This window comes from Anomaloglossus baeobatrachus, chromosome 9, assembly GCF_048569485.1.
Source record: "Anomaloglossus baeobatrachus isolate aAnoBae1 chromosome 9, aAnoBae1.hap1, whole genome shotgun sequence".
NCBI classification, from domain to species: Eukaryota; Metazoa; Chordata; class Amphibia; order Anura; family Aromobatidae; genus Anomaloglossus; species Anomaloglossus baeobatrachus.
The window spans coordinates 215,871,397-215,896,282 of record NC_134361.1 but is presented as its reverse complement, the minus strand read 5'-3'; the positions used below and the strand labels follow the sequence as shown (position 1 = coordinate 215,896,282).

The 24,886-nt window shown below is 42.5% G+C and overlaps 1 protein-coding gene across 3 annotated transcripts in view; it reads left to right on the top strand.

Moving 5' to 3' along the window:
- The window catches only part of NSMF (NMDA receptor synaptonuclear signaling and neuronal migration factor), an 84,729-nt gene that overhangs the window by 52,554 nt on the left and 7,289 nt on the right, over positions 1-24,886 (top strand). For all 3 annotated transcript variants that reach the window (XM_075324458.1, XM_075324457.1, XM_075324456.1), the window contains 6 exons: positions 589-672; positions 1,965-1,998; positions 3,344-3,414; positions 5,690-5,769; positions 15,542-15,644; positions 21,278-21,353. In XM_075324458.1, the coding sequence (XP_075180573.1) occupies positions 589-672; positions 1,965-1,998; positions 3,344-3,414; positions 5,690-5,769; positions 15,542-15,644; positions 21,278-21,353 (448 nt within the window). The remainder of the gene's footprint in view (positions 1-588; positions 673-1,964; positions 1,999-3,343; positions 3,415-5,689; positions 5,770-15,541; positions 15,645-21,277; positions 21,354-24,886) is intronic.

Here is a 24,886-nt window from a genome sequence, read left to right as displayed (position 1 = left end):
TCCGTACACCTATTGGGAATTCTGAAGACACAAGGGGGTCATCATTCTCCATCCGGCATCCAGGCCCCAAAAAGAGCTTGTTCTGAAGATTGGATAAAGATAGATGATGTACTATGTCACCACCGTGTTCATTCTAGGCCCAGAAGATTCGGTGAAGGTTATACAGAATACTACATGTAGCAGCTTTTTATGTGGGGTGTACTTATTTTTGCATCAAGCAATTTGAATAAAACTGAAGATTTTGTAATGAAAGTTATATACCTAACTTTCATGTTATGGGTTAAAAAATTTTTTCTATGGAACTGGGTGTTGATAAAATTGTGGAATTTGTTCTAGTACTCAGTATTCTATGGGGGTGTACTCATTTATGCTGAACACACATTATATTATAATATGACATACACGCACAGTATGTGTTTGGATTTTCCATAATGAACAGAAATCCTTCAGCTCAGAGGAGATGGAGCCGTGATCTGTTATGTCCATCGCTGGGGTGGGATTCGGGTGCATTTTATGTAGAGCCGTGATTTTGCTGTTGGACACGTGATTTATTTCCAATCCGGTGATCAGGTCTTTCTCCATCCGCAGCTAATATCATCCAAAGTTCCTAAAGCTGAATACATCCCGACCATAATCCGGAGAGACGACTCCTCCATCATCCCCATCCTCTATGTAAGATCCCCGCTGCACTGCTTATATAATGCATATTACATACATTGTATACCCACTGTATAGTGGAGATTTTATATATATATATATATATATATATATATATATATATACTAGCTGTACTGCACGTCTTCGCCCGGGTTAATAACTGCTGTTAACTAAATAGAATGTATTAACAAAAATGTATTCTGCACACAAACACCACAAAACATATAGAAAGAAATGTAATTATGTCTGTCTCCCCGTCTGTATATATCTCTGTCTCTCTCTTTGTCTGTCTGTCTCTTTCCCTGTCTGTCTCTGACTGTCTCTTTCTCCGTCTGTCTCAATCTCTTTCCCTGTCTGTCTATCTATCTCTTTCCCTGTCTGTCACTTTCGCTGTCTGTCTCTGTCTCTTTCCCTCTCTTTCCCTGTCTGTCTCTTTCCCTCTTTCTCTTTCCCTGTGTCTGTCTCTTTGTCTGTCTCTTAAGCCTGTCTCTTTCCCTGTCTGTCTGTTTCCCTGTGTCTGTCTCTGTCTCTTTGTCTGTGTCTGTCTCTTAACCTGTCTCTCTCTTTCCCTCTCTTTCCTTTCAGTCTGTATCTTTGTGTCTGTCTCTTACCCTGTCTATATCTGTTTCTTACCCTGTCTGTCTCTGCCTCTTTCCCTGTCTGTCTCTGCCTCTTTCCCTGTCTGTCTCTTTGTGTCTGTCTCTTACCTTGTCTATGTCTGCCTCTTACCCTGTCTGTCTCTGCCTCTTTCCCTGTCTGTCTCTGTCTCTTTCCCTGGCTGCATTGTGACACGCCAACATTCCATATAAGGGCGTGGCTGCGCATTCTTCTGAAGTTCTGGCTGCACTGTGGCTCCCAGCTCCATTCGATTTAATGGAGGCAGGTTTTTTGGTGAATAACTGTAAAGAGCGGGGTTAAAATTTCCCCTCAAAACATAGCCTATGACGCTCTCGGGGTCCAGAAGTGTGAGTGTGCAATATATAATACATATATATAATATATATACCTACTGTCTCCTCCCCAAAATCCTTTAGAATGTAAGCCTGCAAGGGCAGGACCCTCTTCCCTCTGTACTAGTCTGTCTATTGTAACTTGTATATGTGTTCAGTATGTAACCCCCTTCTCATGTACAGCACCATGGAATCAATGGTGCTTTATAAATAAAATAAAATAAAATAATAATAATAATAATAATAATAATATAAATATATATATATATATATATATAGCACCTGCTTTCTGTGTACTACATCTCCCAGCATGCCCATTTTAGAAACCTAATCTTGTCCTTGTTCTCCGCTCCTTAGGATCATGAACATGCTACATTTGATGACATCCTTGGTAAGTTTTATCATATTTGGGTAAGGTGGGTTGGGATGGGATAACTTCATGCAGCAAATATCAGAGATCCTCCATATTAAAGGGAACCTCAAGGACTAAAAAAATGAGTGGCTTCTTCTTAAAGGGGATGTATCATATTAGCAAGTTATCACCTTTGGCACCCACCAAACCTACCAGTGCCATGGACACAGCCGAGCATTGTCTCATAGTCAATGAGTAAAGTGGCGATGTACAAATGATTATTATTCCATATAAACAGGATTATTCTTAGGATTGGTGGGAACCCCAGAGATCATCCTTATCCTCGGGATTGGTGGGAACCCCAGAGATCATCCTTATCCTCGGGATTGGTGGGGACCCCGGAGATCATCCTTATCCTCGGGATTGGTGGGGACCCCGGAGATCATCCTTATCCTCGGGATTGGTGGGGACCCCAGAGATCATCCTTATCCTCGGGATTGGTGGGGACCCTGGAGATCATCCTTATCCTCAGGATTGGTGGGGACCCCGAAGATAATCCTTATCCTCGGGATTAGTGGGGACCCCGGAGATCATCCTTATCCTCGGGATTGGTGGGGACCCTGGAGATCATCCTTATCCTCGGGATTGGTGGGGAACCCGGAGATAATCCTTCTCATCGGGATTGGTGGGGACCCCGGAGATCATCCTTATCCTCGGGATTGGTGGGGACCCTGGAGATCATCCTTATCCTCGGGATTGGTGGGGAACCCGGAGATAATCCTTCTCATCGGGATTGGTGGGGACCCTGGAGATCATCCTTATCTCCGGGATTGGTGGGGACCCCGGAGATCATCCTTATCCTCGGGATTGGTGGGGACCCAGGAGATCATCCTTATCCTCGGGATTAGTGGGGACCCCGGAAATCATCCTTATCCTTTTAAATTGGTGACTTCCTTTTAACTTGGTACAATCCCAACTAAAAGTATGGAGCTGAGTCTTGTAAAAATTGAGGACATTCGATCTTAACTAGACATCCGTGGCTCCTAAATCATCATCATAGCATTACTGTAATGTTTCAGGAATTAATTTAGAATCTTGTGTATTTCACCTTTCCAATAAAAGCGACCATTTGTGTTTGTTTTCCTGTCCGCAGCTCGTTGTTGTTGTCGGCATTTAGCTGTAATTTGATGTTAAGTAAATGTGACATTTGATTTACTCGGCTTCATTATAGAAGCAGACGTGTGTTTCCAGCACTCGGATATAATCTGTTACAATCAGGCCTGTGATCGCGGTGTGCTGACAGATACAATGGAACGCTCAGATTGTCTTACACAATGTAGCTTTTTATATACACAAATGTTTTTATTTTATTTTTTCCCTCCAGAGGAAATTGAGAAGAAGCTGAATGTATATAGGAAGGGCTGCAAGATCCGGGAAATGCTTATATTCTGCCAGGTGAGTGACAGTGGGGCGCTGGTATATTACCATTCTGCTATGGGATGAGTTATATGGTGAGCGCCCCCTAGTGGTGGCTGCAGGAATCATAGTAATTACCTGTTAGGGAGCTAATAATGGTATATTGTCACAGTCAGCATGATGCTGGGGCGCTGGTATATTACCATTCTGCTATGGGATGAGGTGTACGGTGAGCGCCCCCTGGTGGTGGCTGCAGGAATCATAGTAATTACCTATAAGGGATGTGATAATAGTATATTGTGACAGTCAGCATGATGCTGGGACGCTGGTATATTACCATTCTGCTATGGGATGAGGTATACGGTGAGTGCCCCCTGGTGGTGGCTGCAGGAAGCATAGTAATTACCTGTAAGGGAGCTAATAATGATATATTGTGACAGTCAGCATGAAGCTGGGGCGCTGGTATATTACCATTCTGCTATTGGATGAGGTACATGGTGAGCGCCCCCTAGTGGTGGCTGCAGGAAGCATAGTAATTATCTATAAGGCTAAGTTCACACTTCCGTTGTTTTCAATCCGTCAGCAACGGATCAGTTTTTTAGATGTCAACTGATGCAACGGATGTGTTTTTCACAGAATTTCTTTCACAGGAATCCTGTGAAAAAACGGATCCGTTGCGTCAGTTACATCCGCTGTGCGTCGATTTTTTGACGGATCAGTCATAATCCGTTTGTGTTTGGGACAGCCCAGTGGGCGTGCCAAACATGCTGGGCATGCTCAGTAGAGCATGACAGAATCCAGCGCTGGATTCTGTCGTAAGACGGATTACGACGGAATCCAGCACCATAGACATACATTACAAGCATGACGGATGGCGACGGATTCCTGCGCGGTGCGTTGTTTTCGACGGCCCGAAAAACATTACATTCTACGTTGCTCCCCGCCCGGCGGTTAGTCAAAAAACGACGGACCGCGATGCAGCGGACGCAACGCAGGCTCATCAGTCGCAATCCGCCACTAATGCAAGTCTATGGGACACAACAGAATCCGCTAAACGGATTCCGTTGTTTACCATAGCAGCGGATTTCGACTGATACATTTTAGCGGAAATGTGAACTTAGCCTAAGGGTTGTGATAATAGTATATTGTGACAGTCAGGGTGATGCTGGTATGCACACCAGTGACTATGGAAGGGGAATACATGGAATAGCAGAAACTGCTGTGTGAATACTGACATGAAAAATTCAATAGCTATTTGTAAGAATGAAATGTGAAAAATGGAACCTGCATTACTGCCATGAATATATGAATAAAGAGAAATTTAGCTACTGAATTGATCAATGCAATAGAGCCCCAACACTACGCCAAAGTATTTCTCTACGTTGGGGTCCCTAGCTTGTGTGTGTCCTCTCATGCAGTTAAAAAACTTACCGTGTATGGGACGCTGAGACCCAGGCTATATATGCGTATAATGTGGATTGGCAATAGGTGTGTGTGGGGAGGGTTCACAAACGAAAAACTACTAACATTAAGGAATAACGTTTGGAACTCCATTCTATGTCTGAACTGGGTGCAAAAAACCTAAAAAACATCACTATGGGGAGATAAGGTATGCACACCAGTGACTATGGAAGGGGAATACATGGAATAGCAGAAACTGCTGTGTGAATACTGACATGAAAAATTCAATAGCTATTTGTAAGAATGAAATGTGAAAAATGGAACCTGCATTACTGCCATGAATATATGAATAAAGAGAAATTTAGCTACTGAATTGATCAATGCAATAGAGCCCCAACACTACGCCAAAGTATTTCTCTACGTTGGGGTCCCTAGCTTGTGTGTGTCCTCTCATGCAGTTAAAAAACTTACCGTGTATGGGAGGCTGAGACCCAGGCTATATATACGATGTGGATTGGCAATAGGTGTGTATGGGGAGGGTTCACAAACGAAAAACTACTAACATTAAGGAATAACGTTTGGAACTCCATTCTATGTCTGTAGTTCAAGTTCTGTAGTGTAAGGGAGCTAATATTGGTATATTGTGACAGTCAGCATGATGCTGGGACGCTGGTATATTACCGTTCTGCTATAGGATGAGGTATATGGTGAGCGCCCCTAGTGGTGGCTACAGGAAGCATAGTATTACATGTTAGTGGTGTGATAATGGTATAGTGACAGTTTGGTCCCAATGTTCCCTTGCACTGGTTGTGATTACGGTCTTATCCAGTACATAGATGTTGGAGCAGCTCATCATCATCATCATCACACCTTATCACGACTTCCAGTCTTACCCCTTCCGGTTTCTTTCTAGGGGGGACCCGGCTACCTCTACCTATTGAAGAATAAGGTTGCTACTTTTGCCAAAGTGGAGAAGGAGGAAGATCTTATTATGTAAGTTACACGACACAAAAACCTACAAGTAATTATAAATAGTAATCCTCAGCAAAATACAATATGGCCGCTATTACTGCTCCTACTTATCCGGCAGCCAACTGTCTCAAACTCAAGAACGTCAAATTGGTTATCCAGCGCTGCGATCTATGCGGCTTTAAGTTTGGTGGGAATCTGGCACCCATCTCCGCAGCCGCAGTGAGAATACTGGACACTACCCTGAAATACCCGGAGATCCCCTTTAAAGGCCGCTTTACACGCAACGACATCGCTAACGTGATGTCGTAGGGGGGCACGGAATTCGTGACGCACATCCGTTCTCGTTAGTGACGTCTTTGCGTGTGACACGTTTGAGCGACCGCTAACGATCAAAAATGCTCACCATATCGTTGCTCGTTGACACGCTGTCCAGTTCCCAAATATCGTTGCTGTTGCAGGACGCAGGTAGTTCGTCGTTCCTGCGGCAGCACACATCGCTACGTGTGACCCCGCAGGAACGAGGAACCACATCGTACTTGCGGCCGCACGTAATGAGGAATGAAGGAGGTGGGCGGGATTTTTGTCCCGCTCATCTTTGCCCCCTCCGCTTTTATTGGGCGGCCGCTTAGTGATGTCGCTGTGACGCCAAAAGGAGGCGGTTCGCCGGTCACAGCGACGTCGCTAGGCAGGTAAGTAGTGTGACGGGTGTAAGCGATGTTGTGCGCCACGGGTAGCGATTTGCCCTTGACGCACAACAGATGGGGGCGGGTACGCACGCTAGCGATATCGTCGGTAACGATATCGCGGCGTGTAAAGCGGCCTTAAGGCTATGTTCACACAGAGCTTTTTTGGTAGTCAAAAAAATCTGCAGGCATTTGTGATTTCAGAAATCTCAGACTTTGCTGGGACTGTAAAAAGCAGCGTTTTATTAGCATGGATTTGCTTAAAACCAAGGCAAATCTGCAGCTAAAAAATGCAGCAAAAACGCCTTGTGTGAACATACCCTAAGTATCTTTAATAAGGATGATGTTGTATTGAGCCGACCATGAAAGCCGACAGTCACGTTATATACTCTTTGGTAAAGAAGTAGGATTTTTTTTGGTTTCTAGTAATAAAATAGGATACATAGTGGCCAGAATAATGTTACATAATATTCATTGTAATGTTCAGCATAAAAACACAACGTGGTGCCAGATCCATCCTACTAGACTCCAGCAGCACCCACCCGCCTGTGCTACAATGGGGGCCACCGGGGGACGCTGCCGAGTCAGTGCAATGGAATATATAGGAATGCTGCGCCTAAGAGGAACGACGGATGTGAGAAAGCCTAAATAATAAACTGGAGTTATCAATAAGTATGTGCAGGAGATGCCCAGGTTATATCACTGTACTACTTACCAAGAGAGAAAGAATATGGGCACGCTGAACCAAGAAAAATCTAAATAATTTTATTAGACAATCTATACTGTATAATAATACAGTACATATATAATTATATACAGGAGATGCCCAGGTTATACCGGCTGTACATATATAATTATATACAGGAGATGCCCAGATTATATCACTGTACTACTTACCAAGAGAGAAAGAATATGGGCACGCTGAACCAAGAAAAATCTAAATAATTTTATTAGACAATCTATACTGTATAATAACACAGTACATATATAATTATATACAGGAGATGCCCAGGTTATACCGGCTGTACATATATAATTATATACAGGAGATGCCCAGGTTATACCGGCTGTACATATATAATTATATACAGGAGATACCCAGGTTATACCAGCTGTACATATATAATTATATACAGGAGATGCCCAGGTTATACCAGCTGTACATATATAATTATATACAGGAGATGCCCAGGTTATACCGGCTGTACATATATAATTATATACAGGAGATACCCAGGTTATACCGGCTGTACATATATAATTATATACAGGAGATGCCCAGGTTATACCAGCTGTACATATATAATTATATACAGGAGATGCCCAGGTTATACCGGCTGTACATATATAATTATATACAGGAGATTCCCAGGTTATACCGGCTGTACATATATAATTATATACAGGAGATATCCAGGTTATACCGTCTGTACATATATAATTATATACAGGAGATGTCCAGGTTATACCGTCTGTACATATATAATTATATACAGGAGATGCCCAGGTTATACCAGCTGTACATATATAATTATATACAGGAGATGCCCGGGTTATACCGGCTGTACATATATAATTATATACAGGAGATGCCCGGGTTATACCGGCTGTACATATATAATTATATACAGGAGATGCCCAGGTTATACCGGCTGTACATATATAATTATATACAGGAGATGTCCAGGTTATACCAGCTGTACATATATAATTATATACAGGGGATGCCCAGGTTATACCGGCTGTACATATATAATTATATACAGGAGATGTCCAGGTTATACCGGCTGTACGTATATAATTATATACAGGAGATGCCCAGGTTATACCGGCTGTACATATATAATTATATACAGGAGATGCCCAGGTTATACCAGCTGTACATAAATAATTATATACAGGAGATGTCCCGTTATACCGGCTGTACATATATAATTATATACAGGAGATGCCCAGGTTATATCAGCTGTACATATATAATTATATACAGGAGATGCCCAGGTTATACCGGCTGTACATATATAATTATATACAGGAGATGTCCCGTTATACCGGCTGTACATATATAATTATATACAGGAGATGCCCGGGTTATACCGGTTGTACGTATATAATTATATACAGGAGATGTCCAGGTTATACCGGCTGTACATATATAATTATATACAGGAGATGTCCAGGTTATACCAGCTGTACATATATAATTATATACAGGAGATGCCCAGGTTATACCGGCTGTACATATATAATTATATACAGGAGATGTCCAGGTTATACCAGCTGTACATATATAATTATATACAGGAGATGTCCAGGTTATACCAGCTGTACATATATAATTATATACAGGAGATGCCCAGGTTATACCATCTGTACATATATAATTATATACAGGAGATGCCCAGGTTATACCGTCTGTACATATATAATTATATACAGGAGATGCCCAGGTTATACCAGCTGTACATATATAATTATATACAGGAGATGCCCGGGTTATACCGGCTGTACATATATAATTATATACAGGAGATGCCCGGGTTATACCGGCTGTACATATATAATTATATACAGGAGATGCCCAGGTTATACCGGCTGTACATATATAATTATATACAGGAGATGTCCAGGTTATACCAGCTGTACATATATAATTATATACAGGGGATGCCCAGGTTATACCGGCTGTACATATATAATTATATACAGGAGATGTCCAGGTTATACCGGCTGTACGTATATAATTATATACAGGAGATGCCCAGGTTATACCGGCTGTACATATATAATTATATACAGGAGATGCCCAGGTTATACCAGCTGTACATAAATAATTATATACAGGAGATGTCCCGTTATACCGGCTGTACATATATAATTATATACAGGAGATGCCCAGGTTATATCAGCTGTACATATATAATTATATACAGGAGATGCCCAGGTTATACCGGCTGTACATATATAATTATATACAGGAGATGTCCCGTTATACCGGCTGTACATATATAATTATATACAGGAGATGCCCGGGTTATACCGGTTGTACGTATATAATTATATACAGGAGATGTCCAGGTTATACCAGCTGTACATATATAATTATATACAGGAGATGCCCAGGTTATACCAGCTGTACATATATAATTATATACAGGAGATGCCCAGGTTATACCGGCTGTACATATATAATTATATACAGGAGATGCCCAGGTTATACCAGCTGTACATATATAATTATATACAGGAGATGTCCCGTTATACCGGCTGTACATATATAATTATATAAAGGAGATGCCCAGGTTATATCAGCTGTACATATATAATTATATACAGGAGATGCCCAGGTTATACAGGCTGTACATATATAATTATATACAGGAGATGCCCAGGTTATACCGGCTGTACATATATAATTATATACAGGAGATGCCCAGGTTATACCGGCTGTACATATACAATTATATACAGGAGATGCCCAGGTTATACCAGCTGTACATATATAATTATATACAGGAGATGTCCAGGTTATACCAGCTGTACATATATAATTATATACAGGAGATGCCCAGGTTATACCGGCTGTACATATATAATTATATACAGGAGATTCCCAGGTTATACCGGCTGTACGTATATAATTATATACAGGAGGTGACCAGGTTATACAGGCTGTACGTATATAATTATATACAGGAGATGCCTAGGTTATACCGGCTGTACATATATAATTATATACAGGAGATGCCCAGGTTATACCGGCTGTACATATATAATTATATACAGGAGATGTCCAGGTTATACCGGCTGTACATATATAATTATATACAGGAGATGCCCAGGTTATACCGGCTGTACATATATAATTATATACAGGAGATGCCCGGGTTATACCAGCTGTACATATATAATTATATACAGGAGATGCCCAGGTTATACCGGCTGTACATATATAATTATATACAGGAGATGCCCAGGTTATACCAGCTGTACATATATAATTATATACAGGAGATGTCCATGTTATACCAGCTGTACATATATAATTATATACAGGAGATGCCCGGGTTATACCGGCTGTACATATATAATTATATACAGGAGATGCCCAGGTTATACCAGCTGTACATATATTATTATATACAGGAGATGTCCAGGTTATACCGGCTGTACATATATAATTATATACAGGAGATGCCCAGGTTATACCAGCTGTACATATATAATTATATACAGGAGATGCCCAGGTTATACCGGCTGTACATATATAATTATATACAGGAGATGCCCAGGTTATACAGGCTGTACATATATAATTATATACAGGAGATGCCCAGGTTATACCGGCTGTATATATATATATAATTATATACAGGAGATGCCCAGGTTAAACCAGCTGTATATATATAATTATATACAGGAGATGCCCAGGTTATATCAGCTATGCATATATAATTATATACAGGAGATGCCCAGGTTATACCAGCTGTACATATATAATTATATACAGGAGATGCCAAGGTTATACCGGCTGTACATATATAATTATATACAGGAGATGCCCAGGTTATACCGGCTGTACATATATAATTATATACAGGAGATGTCCAGGTTATACCGGCTGTACATATATAATTATATACAGGAGATGCCCAGGTTATACCGGCTGTACATATATAATTATATACAGGAGATGCCCTGGTTATACCAGCTGTACATATATAATTATATACAGGAGATGCCCAGGTTATACCGGCTGTACATATATAATTATATACAGGAGATTCCCAGGTTATACCGGCTGTACGTATATAATTATATACAGGAGGTGACCAGGTTATACAGGCTGTACGTATATAATTATATACAGGAGATGCCTAGGTTATACCGGCTGTACATATATAATTATATACAGGAGATGCCCAGGTTATACCGGCTGTACATATATAATTATATACAGGAGATGTCCAGGTTATACCGGCTGTACATATATAATTATATACAGGAGATGCCCAGGTTATACCGGCTGTACATATATAATTATATACAGGAGATGCCCGGGTTATACCAGCTGTACATATATAATTATATACAGGAGATGCCCAGGTTATACCGGCTGTACATATATAATTATATACAGGAGATGCCCAGGTTATACCAGCTGTACATATATAATTATATACAGGAGATGTCCAGGTTATACCAGCTGTACATATATAATTATATACAGGAGATGCCCGGGTTATACCGGCTGTACATATATAATTATATACAGGAGATGCCCAGGTTATACCAGCTGTACATATATTATTATATACAGGAGATGTCCAGGTTATACCGGCTGTACATATATAATTATATACAGGAGATGCCCAGGTTATACCAGCTGTACATATATAATTATATACAGGAGATGCCCAGGTTATACCGGCTGTACATATATAATTATATACAGGAGATGCCCAGGTTATACCGGCTGTACATATATAATTATATACAGGAGATGCCCAGGTTATACCGGCTGTACATATATAATTATATACAGGAGATGCCCAGGTTATACCGGCTGTACATATATAATTATATACAGGAGATGCCCAGGTTATACCGGCTGTACATATATAATTATATACAGGAGATGCCCAGGTTATACCGGCTGTACATATATAATTATATACAGGAGATGCCCAGGTTATACCGGCTGTACATATATAATTATATACAGGAGATGCCCAGGTTATACCGGCTGTACATATATAATTATATACAGGAGATGCCCAGGTTATACCGGGTGTACATATATAATTATATACAGGAGATGTCCAGGTTATACCGGCTGTACATATATAATTATATACAGGAGATGTCCAGGTTATACCGGCTGTACATATATAATTATACACAGGAGATGCCCAGGTTATACTGGCTGTACATATATAATTATATACAGGAGATGCCCAGGTTATAGCAGCTGTACATATATAATTATATACAGGAGATGCCCAGGTTATACCGGCTGTACATATATAATTATATACAGGAGATGTCCAGGTTATACCGGCTGTACATATATAATTATATACAGGAGATGCCCAGGTTATACTGGCTGTACATATATAATTATATACAGGAGATGCCCAGGTTATACCGGCTGTACATATATAATTATATACAGGAGATGCCCAGGTTATACCAGCTGTACATATATTATTATATACAGGAGATGTCCAGGTTATACTGGCTGTACATATATAATTATATACAGGAGATGCCCGGGTTATACCGGCTGTACATATATAATTATATACAGGAGATGCCCAGGTTAAACCAGCTGTATATATATAATTATATACAGGAGATGCCCAGGTTATATCAGCTATGCATATATAATTATATACAGGAGATGCCCAGGTTATACCAGCTGTACATATATAATTATATACAGGAGATGCCAAGGTTATACCGGCTGTACATATATAATTATATACAGGAGATGCCCAGGTTATACCGGCTGTACATATATAATTATATACAGGAGATGCCCAGGTTATACCGGCTGTACATATATAATTATATACAGGAGATGCCCAGGTTATACCGGCTGTACATATATAATTATATACAGGAGATGCCCTGGTTATACCAGCTGTACATATATAATTATATACAGGAGATGCCCAGGTTATACCGGCTGTACATATATAATTATATACAGGAGATTCCCAGGTTATACCGGCTGTACGTATATAATTATATACAGGAGGTGACCAGGTTATACAGGCTGTACGTATATAATTATATACAGGAGATGCCTAGGTTATACCGGCTGTACATATATAATTATATACAGGAGATGCCCAGGTTATACCGGCTGTACATATATAATTATATACAGGAGATGTCCAGGTTATACCGGCTGTACATATATAATTATATACAGGAGATGCCCAGGTTATACCGGCTGTACATATATAATTATATACAGGAGATGCCCGGGTTATACCAGCTGTACATATATAATTATATACAGGAGATGCCCAGGTTATACCGGCTGTACATATATAATTATATACAGGAGATGTCCAGGTTATACCAGCTGTACATATATAATTATATACAGGAGATGCCCGGGTTATACCGGCTGTACATATATAATTATATACAGGAGATGCCCAGGTTATACCAGCTGTACATATATTATTATATACAGGAGATGTCCAGGTTATACCGGCTGTACATATATAATTATATACAGGAGATGCCCAGGTTATACCGGCTGTACATATATAATTATATACAGGAGATGCCCAGGTTATACCGGCTGTACATATATAATTATATACAGGAGATGCCCAGGTTATACCGGCTGTACATATATAATTATATACAGGAGATGCCCAGGTTATACCGGCTGTACATATATAATTATATACAGGAGATGCCCAGGTTATACCGGCTGTACATATATAATTATATACAGGAGATGCCCAGGTTATACCGGCTGTACATATATAATTATATACAGGAGATGCCCTGGTTATACCAGCTGTACATATATAATTATATACAGGAGATGCCCAGGTTATACCGGCTGTACATATATAATTATATACAGGAGATTCCCAGGTTATACCGGCTGTACGTATATAATTATATACAGGAGGTGACCAGGTTATACAGGCTGTACGTATATAATTATATACAGGAGATGCCTAGGTTATACCGGCTGTACATATATAATTATATACAGGAGATGCCCAGGTTATACCGGCTGTACATATATAATTATATACAGGAGATGTCCAGGTTATACCGGCTGTACATATATAATTATATACAGGAGATGCCCAGGTTATACCGGCTGTACATATATAATTATATACAGGAGATGCCCGGGTTATACCAGCTGTACATATATAATTATATACAGGAGATGCCCAGGTTATACCGGCTGTACATATATAATTATATACAGGAGATGTCCAGGTTATACCAGCTGTACATATATAATTATATACAGGAGATGCCCGGGTTATACCGGCTGTACATATATAATTATATACAGGAGATGCCCAGGTTATACCAGCTGTACAGATATTATTATATACAGGAGATGTCCAGGTTATACCGGCTGTACATATATAATTATATACAGGAGATGCCCAGGTTATACCGGCTGTACATATATAATTATATACAGGAGATGCCCAGGTTATACCGGCTGTACATATATAATTATATACAGGAGATGCCCAGGTTATACCGGCTGTACATATATAATTATATACAGGAGATGCCCAGGTTATACCGGCTGTACATATATAATTATATACAGGAGATGCCCAGGTTATACCGGCTGTACATATATAATTATATACAGGAGATGCCCAGGTTATACCGGCTGTACATATATAATTATATACAGGAGATGCCCAGGTTATACCGGCTGTACATATATAATTATATACAGGAGATGCCCAGGTTATACCAGCTGTACATATATAATTATATACAGGAGATGCCCGGGTTATACTGGCTGTACATATATAATTATATACAGGAGATGCCCAGGTTATACTGGCTGTACATATATAATTATATACAGGAGATGCCCAGGTTATAGCAGCTGTACATATATAATTATATACAGGAGATGCCCAGGTTATACCGGCTGTACATATATAATTATATACAGGAGATGCCCAGGTTATACCGGCTGTACATATATAATTATATACAGGAGATGCCCAGGTTATACCGGGTGTACATATATAATTATATACAGGAGATGTCCAGGTTATACCGGCTGTACATATATAATTATATACAGGAGATGCCCAGGTTATACTGGCTGTACATATATAATTATATACAGGAGATGCCCAGGTTATAGCAGCTGTACATATATAATTATATACAGGAGATGCCCAGGTTATACCGGCTGTACATATATAATTATATACAGGAGATGTCCAGGTTATACCGGCTGTACATATATAATTATATACAGGAGATGCCCAGGTTATACTGGCTGTACATATATAATTATATACAGGAGATGCCCAGGTTATAGCAGCATGATCTAACATTATAGAATTTTACTTTTCTAGGTTTTGGAAAAGATTGAGCAAGTTGATGAGCAAAATTAATCCTGAACCGAACATAATACACATTATGGGGTGCTACGTGCTGGGGAACCCCAATGGCGAAAAGGTACGATGGGTCAGAGAAGGAAAATAATAAAACATGAGAATTCTTTGTCGAATGTCTGTAGGTTACAGAATATAATATAATATTATATATACACAAAGAAACACACACCTACTATATATTTTTTATATGCAGCGTATATATTATATATATATATATACAGTCAGGGCCAGAAATATTTGGACAGTGACACAAGTTTTGTTATTTTAGCTGTTTACAAAAACATGTTCAGAAATACAATTCTATATATATTATGGGCTGAAAGTGCACACTCCCAGCTGCAATATGAGAGTTTTCACATCCAAATCGGAGAAAGGGTTTAGGAATCATAGCTCTGTAATGCATAGCCTCCTCTTTTTCAAAGGACCAAAAGTAATTGGACAAGGGACTCTAAGGGCTGCAATTAACTCTGAAGGCGTCTCCCTTGTTAACTTGTAATCAATGAAGTAGTTAAAAGGTCTGGGGTTGATTACAGGTGTGTGGTTTTGCATTTGGAAGCTGTTGCTGTGACCAGACAACATGCGGTCTAAGGAACTCTCAATTGAGGTGAAGCAGAACATCCTGAGGCTGAAAAAAAAGAAAGAATCCATCAGAGAGATAGCAGACATGCTTGGAGTAGCAAAATCAACACTCTGGTACATTCTGAGAAAAAAGGAATTGACTGGTGAGCTTGGGAACTCAAAAAGGCCTGGGCGTCCACGGATGACAACAGTGGTGGATGATCGCCGCATACTTTCTTTGGTGAAGAAGAACCCGTTCACAACATCAACTGAAGTCCAGAACACTCTCAGTGAAGTAGGTGTATCTGTCTCTAAGTCAACAGTAAAGAGAAGACTCCATGAAAGTAAATACAAAGGGTTCACATCTAGATGCAAACCATTCATCAATTCCAAAAATAGACAGGCCAGAGTTACATTTGCTGAAAAACACCTCATGAAGCCAGCTCAGTTCTGGAAAAGTATTCTATGGACAGATGAGACCAAGATCAACCTGTACCAGAATGATGGGAAGAAAAACGTTTGGAGAAGAAAGGGAACGGCACATGATCCAAGGCACACCACATCCTCTGTAAAACATGGTGGAGGCAACGTGATGGCATGGGCATGCATGGCTTTCAATGGCACTGGGTCACTTGTGTTTATTGATGACATAACAGCAGACAAGAGTAGCCGGATGAATTCTGAAGTGTACCGGGATATACTTTCAGCCCAGATTCAGCCAAATGCCGCAAAGTTGATCGGACGGCGCTTCATAGTACAGATGGACAATGACCCCAAGCATACAGCCAAAGCTACCCAGGAGTTCATGAGTGCAAAAAAGTGGAACATTCTGCAATGGCCAAGTCAATCACCAGATCTTAACCCAATTGAGCATGCATTTCACTTGCTCAAATCCAGACTTAAGACGGAAAGACCCACAAACAAGCAAGACCTGAAGGCTGCGGCTGTAAAGGCCTGGCAAAGCATTAAGAAGGAGGAAACCCAGCGTTTGGTGATGTCCATGGGTTCCAGACTTAAGGCAGTGATTGCCTCCAAAGGATTCGCAACAAAATATTGAAAATAAAAATATTTTGTTTGGGTTTGGTTTATTTGTCCAATTACTTTTGACCTCCTAAAATGTGGAGTGTTTGTAAAGAAATGTGACAATTCCTACAATTTCTATCAGATATTTTTGTTCAAACCTTCAAATTAAACGTTACAATCTGCACTTGAATTCTGTTGTAGAGGTTTCATTTCAAATCCAATGTGGTGGCATGCAGAGCCCAACTCGCCAAAATTGTGTCACTGGCCAAAGATTTCTGGACCTAACTGTATATATATATATATATATATATATATATATATATATATATATATATATATATATATATACTAGAAGGTGGCCCGATTCTAACGCATCGGGTAGTCTAGAATGTGTATGTTTGTTAGCAGATTGAATAATCTATATATATATAATTGCCCTCCACCAGCATCAGCCTCTCTCCTTCCAGCCTCCCCCAGCATCAGCCTCCGCCAGCATCAGCCTCTCTCCTTCCAGCCTCCCCCAGCATCAGCCTCCCTCTCCCAGCCTTCCCCAGGATCAGCCTCTCTCCTCCCAGCCTCAGTCCTCCCAGCCTTCCCCAGCATCAGCTTTCCCCTCCCAGCCTCCCTCAGCATCAGCCTTCCCCAGCATCAGCCTCTCTCGTCCCAGCCTCAGCCTCTCTCCTTCCAGCCTCCCCCAGCATCAGCCTCTCTCCTTCCAGCCTCCCTCAGCATCAGCCTCCCCTTCCCAGCCTTCCCGAGGATCAGCCTCTCTCCTCCCAGCCTCCTTCCTCCCAGCCTCCCCCTCCCAGCCTCCCTCAGCATCAGCCTTCCCCTCCCAGTCTCCCCCAGCATCAGCCTCCCCAAGCATCAGCCTCCACCAGCATCAGCCTCTTTCCTTCCAGCCTCCCCCAGCATCAGCCTCCCCAAGCATCAGCCTCCACCAGCATCAGCCTCCCTCGTCCCAGCCTCCCCCAGCATCAGCCTCCCCCTCCCAGCCTCCCCCAGCATCAGCCTCTCTCCTCCCAGCATCAGCCTCTCTCATCCCAGCATCAGCCTCTCTCCTCCCAGCATCAGCCTCTCCTCTCTGTCCCCAGCATCAGCCTCTCTCCTCCCAGCCTTCCCCAGCATCAGCCTCTGTCCTCCCAGCCTCCCCCAGCATCAGCCTCTCTTCTTCCAGCCTCCCCCAGCATCAGCCACTCTCCTTGCAGCCTCCCCCAGCATCAGGCTCCCTCTCCCAGCCTTCCCCAGGATCAGCCTCTCTCCTCCCAGCCTCAGCGTCCGCCAGCATCAGCCTCTCTCCTTCCAACCTTCCCCCAGCATCAGCCTCCCCCTCCCAGCCTTCCCCAAGATCAGCCTCTCTGCTCCCAGCCTCCTCCAGCACGCCGTGCTCCTCTGCCGACACTCACACACCCGATCGCATCCACTCACACACACCCGATCGCATCCACTCACACACACCCGATCGCATCCACTCACACACACCCGATCGCATCCACTCACACACACCCGATCGCATCCACTCACACACACCCGATCGCATCCACTCACACACACCCGATCGCATCTACTCACACACACAGACACTGACGATATCGCACATACGCGCTCATACTCACAACATCCGGAGATACCACATGCTTCTGGCCATGTGATCCTCCGGCAGGTCCTGAAAGCTCACAGCACAGTATCGCGGCCGAGAAGCAAGCGATATCCCAGGATGTTGTGAGTGTGTGAGTGTGGTGTGTGTGTGTGTGTGTGAGTGTGTACTCACCTGTGGCTCCGTGTCAGTTGGGGGAATGCGTGCGGGGTGCGGGGCCAAGGCGAGCGTGCATTGCGTGAGGGGGGCGGGGCCTGCAGAGAGCCGGGGCGAGAGGCCAATCCGTGTGGGGGGGCGGGGCCATGGCAAACCCAGCGGCCAATCAGCTTTGTGTCACCGTAAGGACATGTCACCGTGACACAATGTCACCGTGACACAATTTTGGAGCATGACAGACAGACAGACAGAATAAGGCAATTATATATATATAGATATATACATACATTATATATATATATATATATATATATATATATATATATATATATATATATATATATATACATATACACATACACATACACACACACACATATATATAAATAATATTATATAGCAGGTTTGGAAGCCAACGTACAGTCATATGAAAAAGTTTGGGCGCCCCTATTAATATTAACCTTTTTTCTTTATAACAATTTGGGTTTTTCTATTTCAGTTTCATATATCTAATAACTGATGGACTGAGTAATATTTCTGGATTGAAATGAGGTTTATTGTACTAACAGAAAATGTGCAATCCGCATTTAAACTAAATTTGACCGGTGCAAAAGTATGGGCACCTCAACATAAAAGTGACATTAATATTTTGTAGATCCTCCTTTTGCAGAAATCACAGCCTCTAGTCGCTTCCTGTAGCTTTTAATGAGTTCCTGGATCCTGGATGAAGGTAGATTTGACCATTCCTGTTTACAAAACAATTCCAGTTCAGTTAAGTTTGATGGTCGCCGAGCATGGACAGCCGCTTCACATCATCCCACAGATTTTCAATGATATTCAGGTCTGGGGACTGGGATGGCCATTCCAGAACATTGTAATTGTTCCTCTGCATGAATGCCTGAGTAGATTTGGAGCGGTGTTTTAGATCATTGTCTTGCTGAAATATCCATCCCCTGCGTAACCTCAACTTCGTCACTGATTCTTGCACATTATTGTCAAGAATCTGCTGATACTGAGTTGAATCCATGCGACCCTCAACTTTAACAAGATTCCCGGTGCCGGCATTGGCCACACAGCCCCAAAGCATGATGGGACCTCCACCAAATTTTACTGTGGGTAGCAAGTGCTTTTCTTGGAATGTCGTGTTTTTGCCTCCATGCATAACGCCTTTTTGTATGACCAAACAACTCAATCTTTGTTTCATCAGTCCACAGGACCTTCTTCCAAAATGTAACTGGCTTGTCCAAATGTGCTTTTGCATACCTCAGGCGACTCTGTTTGTGGCGTGCTTGCAGAAACGGCTTCTTTCGCATCACTCTCCCATACAGCTTCTCCTTGTGCAATGTGCGCTGTATTGTTGACCGATGCACATTGACACCATCTGCAGCAAGATGATGCTGCAGGTCTTTGGAGGTGGTCTGTGGATTGTCCTTGACTGTTCTCACCATTCTTCTTCTCTGCCTTTCTGATATTTTTCTTGGCCTGCCACTTCTGGGCTTAACAAGAACTGTACCTGTGTTCTTCCATTTCCTTACTATGTTCCTCACAGTGGAAACTGACAGTTTAAATCTCTGAGACAGCTTTTTGTACCTTCCCCTGAACAACTATGCTGAATAATCTTTGTTTTCAGATCATTTGAGAGTTGTTTTGAGGAGCCCATGATGCCACTCTTCATAGGAGATTCACATAGGAGAACAACTTGCAAGTGGCCACCTTAAATACCTTTTCTCATGATTGGATACACCGGCCTATGAAGTGCAAAGCTCAACGAGGTTACAAAACCAATTTAGTGCTTTAGTAAGTCAGTAAAAAGTAGTTAGGAGTGTTCAAATCAAGAAATTGATAAGGGTGCCCATACTTTTGCACCGGTCAAATTTTGTTTAAACGCAGATTGCACATTTTCTGTTAGTACAATAAACCTCATTTCAATCCAGAAATATTACTCAGTCCATCAGTTATTAGATATATGAGACTGAAATAGCAAAAACCCAAATTGTTATAAAGAAAAAAGGTTAACATTAGTGTTGAGTGGACCCGAACTTTAAAAATCCGGATCCGCGCGGTTTCAGAGTCCGATCCGGGTCAAACCCGGACCCGGTAATCCGGCTACACGATCCGGATTCGGGGTCTCTCTCTCCTCTCCGGATCCGCTCCCCATTGACTTATATAGGTTCGAACCCCGAATTGGATTTCTGGATCAACCCGTGGCTGATCCGCCGTACCCGGATTATTGCCAGTCCGCTCAACTCTAGTCAACATTAATAGGGGTGCCCAAACTTTTCCATATGACTGTATAATATATGTTCTCTTTGCCCCCATCGCTTATGTTTTATGCTCATTATGCCTCTTTGCCCTTTTAGCTTTTCCAGAATCTGAAGAACCTCATGAGTCCACATCGAATCGAATTCAAGTCCCCCCTTGAGTTATCAGCACAAGGTAAGAGCGATGGTCCGGGGGTCTCAGCTGGCACCAGTCCGTGCATCCCATGACAATATATGGCAGTGAGTCGCGCAGTGGTTACACGGCCTATGCCCCCGTCCTGCACCGGCTCCAATATCACAGGCTGGAGTTGGCATCTGCTCAATGTTTTAATTTTCCACTCAGCTAATTGGAGAGACTTGATTAATCTCTCTGGAGTAATTGGGATCAGTCACGCGGTCCACGCTTGTCACGGTCTCGGCAGCTCGTGTGTGACGCAGACTTGTCATTTCAGCGTTTGGCATTTGTGCATATGATGATAATTACAGATCAGAGGATTATTGTCCTCTAATTGTCACCGCACTGTGGGGAACAATGGGACCCGCTGGTAGCACATTATTATCCTGGGTCATTGATTTACACAGCACAGTATATACTGTATATTGGTAATAATATAGGCTGCAAAAAATGATTACAATTATTCCAAGTCACTATAATAGGAATGATATGGTTATTATCTCTTAATGGAGAAGTGGCCTGTGTGTTTCCTCCACCTTCTTCTCTAGATCAGTATCTGCTTTGGCACATTCTACAATGAAGCATTAATTAATGTCTTAGGCCCTGTGCGCACTTGCCAGTTTTTGCCGCGGTTTTGCTGCAGAAAATGTTCATAACATCTCTGCAGTGAATCACCAGCAAAACCTATGGAAAAAAAAAATCCTGTGCGCACCAGGCGGATTTTGACACCCGCATGTTTTGCGGCGGGATTCCCGCAGCAAAAACAATTGCATGTCACTTCTTTTCCGCACGTCGCTGCGGGATTTCACTCCATTGACTCCAATGTAATCGGGAAATCCCGCAGGGAGTAACGCAGGCAGCAAATTCTGTGCGGGTCACTGCGTTTTCCTGCGTTATTCCCTCCGGTATTTCGCGGTTTACCTCCGGTAATGTACATCGCTTGTCTGCGGTTTTGCAGGGAAGTGATGTCATTATGACAGGAAGAGGAAGCGGAGCAGAGAGTAAACACACACAGATCACAGACACACACACACACACATTGCACTCACACACAGACACAGACATATAGAATACACATAGAAATCAAGCAGAAATATAGAAAAAAAACCATACATGTGGGCTCCGCCGTATTTTTACCTTCCAGCCGAGGTAAGCACACAGCGGCAGCCCGGTATTCTCAGGCTGGGGAGGGCGAGGTGCAGGGTTAATGCCCCCCCCTCCCGCAGCTGAGAATATCAGCCCGCAGCTGCCCTGGGACTGTCACATCCATTATGCGGCAGTACCGGAGTGTCCCCAGCTCTTCTTGTTGCCGTGATGTGGTGGCAGACAGGGTAATAAGGAGTTAATGGCGGCGGATCGCCGCCACTAAGTCCAGGCTTGATCATGGCAGCGTCTATGAGACAGCTGACATGATCAACCCGTAAGTAAAGTGAAAAAACACACACCGAAAAATCCTTTATTTTAAATAAAACACAAAAAAGCTCCTGGTTCACCATTTTATTAACCCCCCGAAACACACAGCTCCGGCGTAATCCACGTCCTGCGATGCTTGCATCAAGCTGCGACTGACACCGACACTTTGCATTGAATGCATTAAAGCACATGTACCAACCCGCATGCGGCAAAACCGCGGCAATACCGCGAATAATACCGCGGGAAAACTGCGGCAAACCGCATGCGGTTTTCCGCATTTTTTTTTACCGCGGGTGCGGTAATCTTTCAGGCCCTGCGGAATTTTCTTAAGAAAATTCCGTTTTCCAGTGCGCACAGGGCCTAATAATGGTTTCCTACATGAGGTGCATGAATCTGTAATATCCAGGAGATACTGGGTTTCCTGATGGAGATGCAGCTTGGTAAAAGGAGTTTTACAAGGAACACAGCCTGGAGAAAAAACATGCCACAAAGACAGAGAATGGGGTCTCTGGTGCCACATACACGTAGCCCCCCATGTAAGTCAATGTCCGATTCCTGAAAAATCCATCATGACCACTTCGTGAAATACAGACACCGATCCGTTTCCTCGTTCTTTCATGTGTTGTGAAGAAGCAGCGGTCTACAACTTTACAGCTCTAATCTGGATGAGATTCACAGTCATGTTTCTGAAATGGAGTATGCCCTACCACTCCATTCATTGTCTATGTGTCACAATCTGACTGTAGGAAAGAAAGGGTCAGGGGCTCCTTTGCTGTCCCTCATGCTGTTTGTCCCTGGGCCATCCATAACCTCAGGGTTACCCCTAATGGTGGAGATGCCAGAATACCGTGCCTGGCTAAGCTCCTGATCAGAACTGATCTTATTCCCCCCTCCCACCAGGGAAGGAAGGGGCAGAAGAGATGAAAACACAGATAAAGACAGACAGGGGAAAACTAAAACTCTGACACACTGCAAACACACAGGAGACTAAGGAGAAAAGCAAGAGCAGGAAGGTAGCGACAAAAAGACAAGGGTGATCTCCACAACAACAAGTACTACAACTACTAGTTAGTCTGGATCAAAACACCTCACCAGACCAGCTAAAGCCTGCTTACATGTTACAATTTCGCATACGATATCGTATGCGATCGTAACCGCCCCCATCGTATGTGCGGCACGTTCAATTTTTGTTGAATGTGCCGCACAAACGATTAACCCCCGTCACACGTACTTACCCGTCCATACGACCTCGCTGTGGGCGGTGAACATCCACTTCCTGGAGTGGGAGGGACGTTCAGCGTCACATCGACGTCACGCGGCAGCCGGCCAATAGAAGCGGAGGGGCGGAGATGAGCGGGACGTAAACATTCCGCCCACCTCCTTCCTTCCGCATTGCTGGCTGGGAACCGCAGGACGCATGTAAGATCTGCTCATCGTTCCCGGGGTGTCACACACTGCGATGTGCGCTGCCCCGGGTACGATAAACAACCTGAAGTTCAATTTATGAGGAATGAACGATGTGCATGCGATGATTGTTTTACCGTTCATTCGCAATCGCACGTAGCTGTTACACACTACAATGTACCTTACGATGCCGGATGTGCGTCACTTACGACGTGACCCCGCTGACACATCGTAAGATATATTGTAGTGTGTAAAGCGGGCTTAAGATAAACTATAGCTGGCACTAATGGAAGTATCCAACCAGCATATATAGGAGGGGATCAAATGTGATTGGCTCCCCCACAACACGTGATCAAAAATGACTTACAAGCAGACCAGCATAGATTATCTCTTGCTAGCCTGCCTATGACCTAACAATCTGTTGTTTGACGCTCGAGTCAACCTGCGCGGATTACAGATCTCAGAGAAGTTATCGGGCAGAGCGTCAGAATCCGTAGTCTGAACAGAAACAGACAACGCCATGACAGTCTGCAAAGTTAGTAAAAACCTCCGTGTTACACTATAGCACTGAAGAGCTGTGTTAGAAATCTTCCTAACTATAATGAATCGAGCAGCAGTGCTCATACGCAACCATCTGCCCCAATCTGCTACTTCTAGAGAACATGTGTCACGACTACGAGGTGCGGAATATTCTGTATCGTTCTGCTATGCTCTCC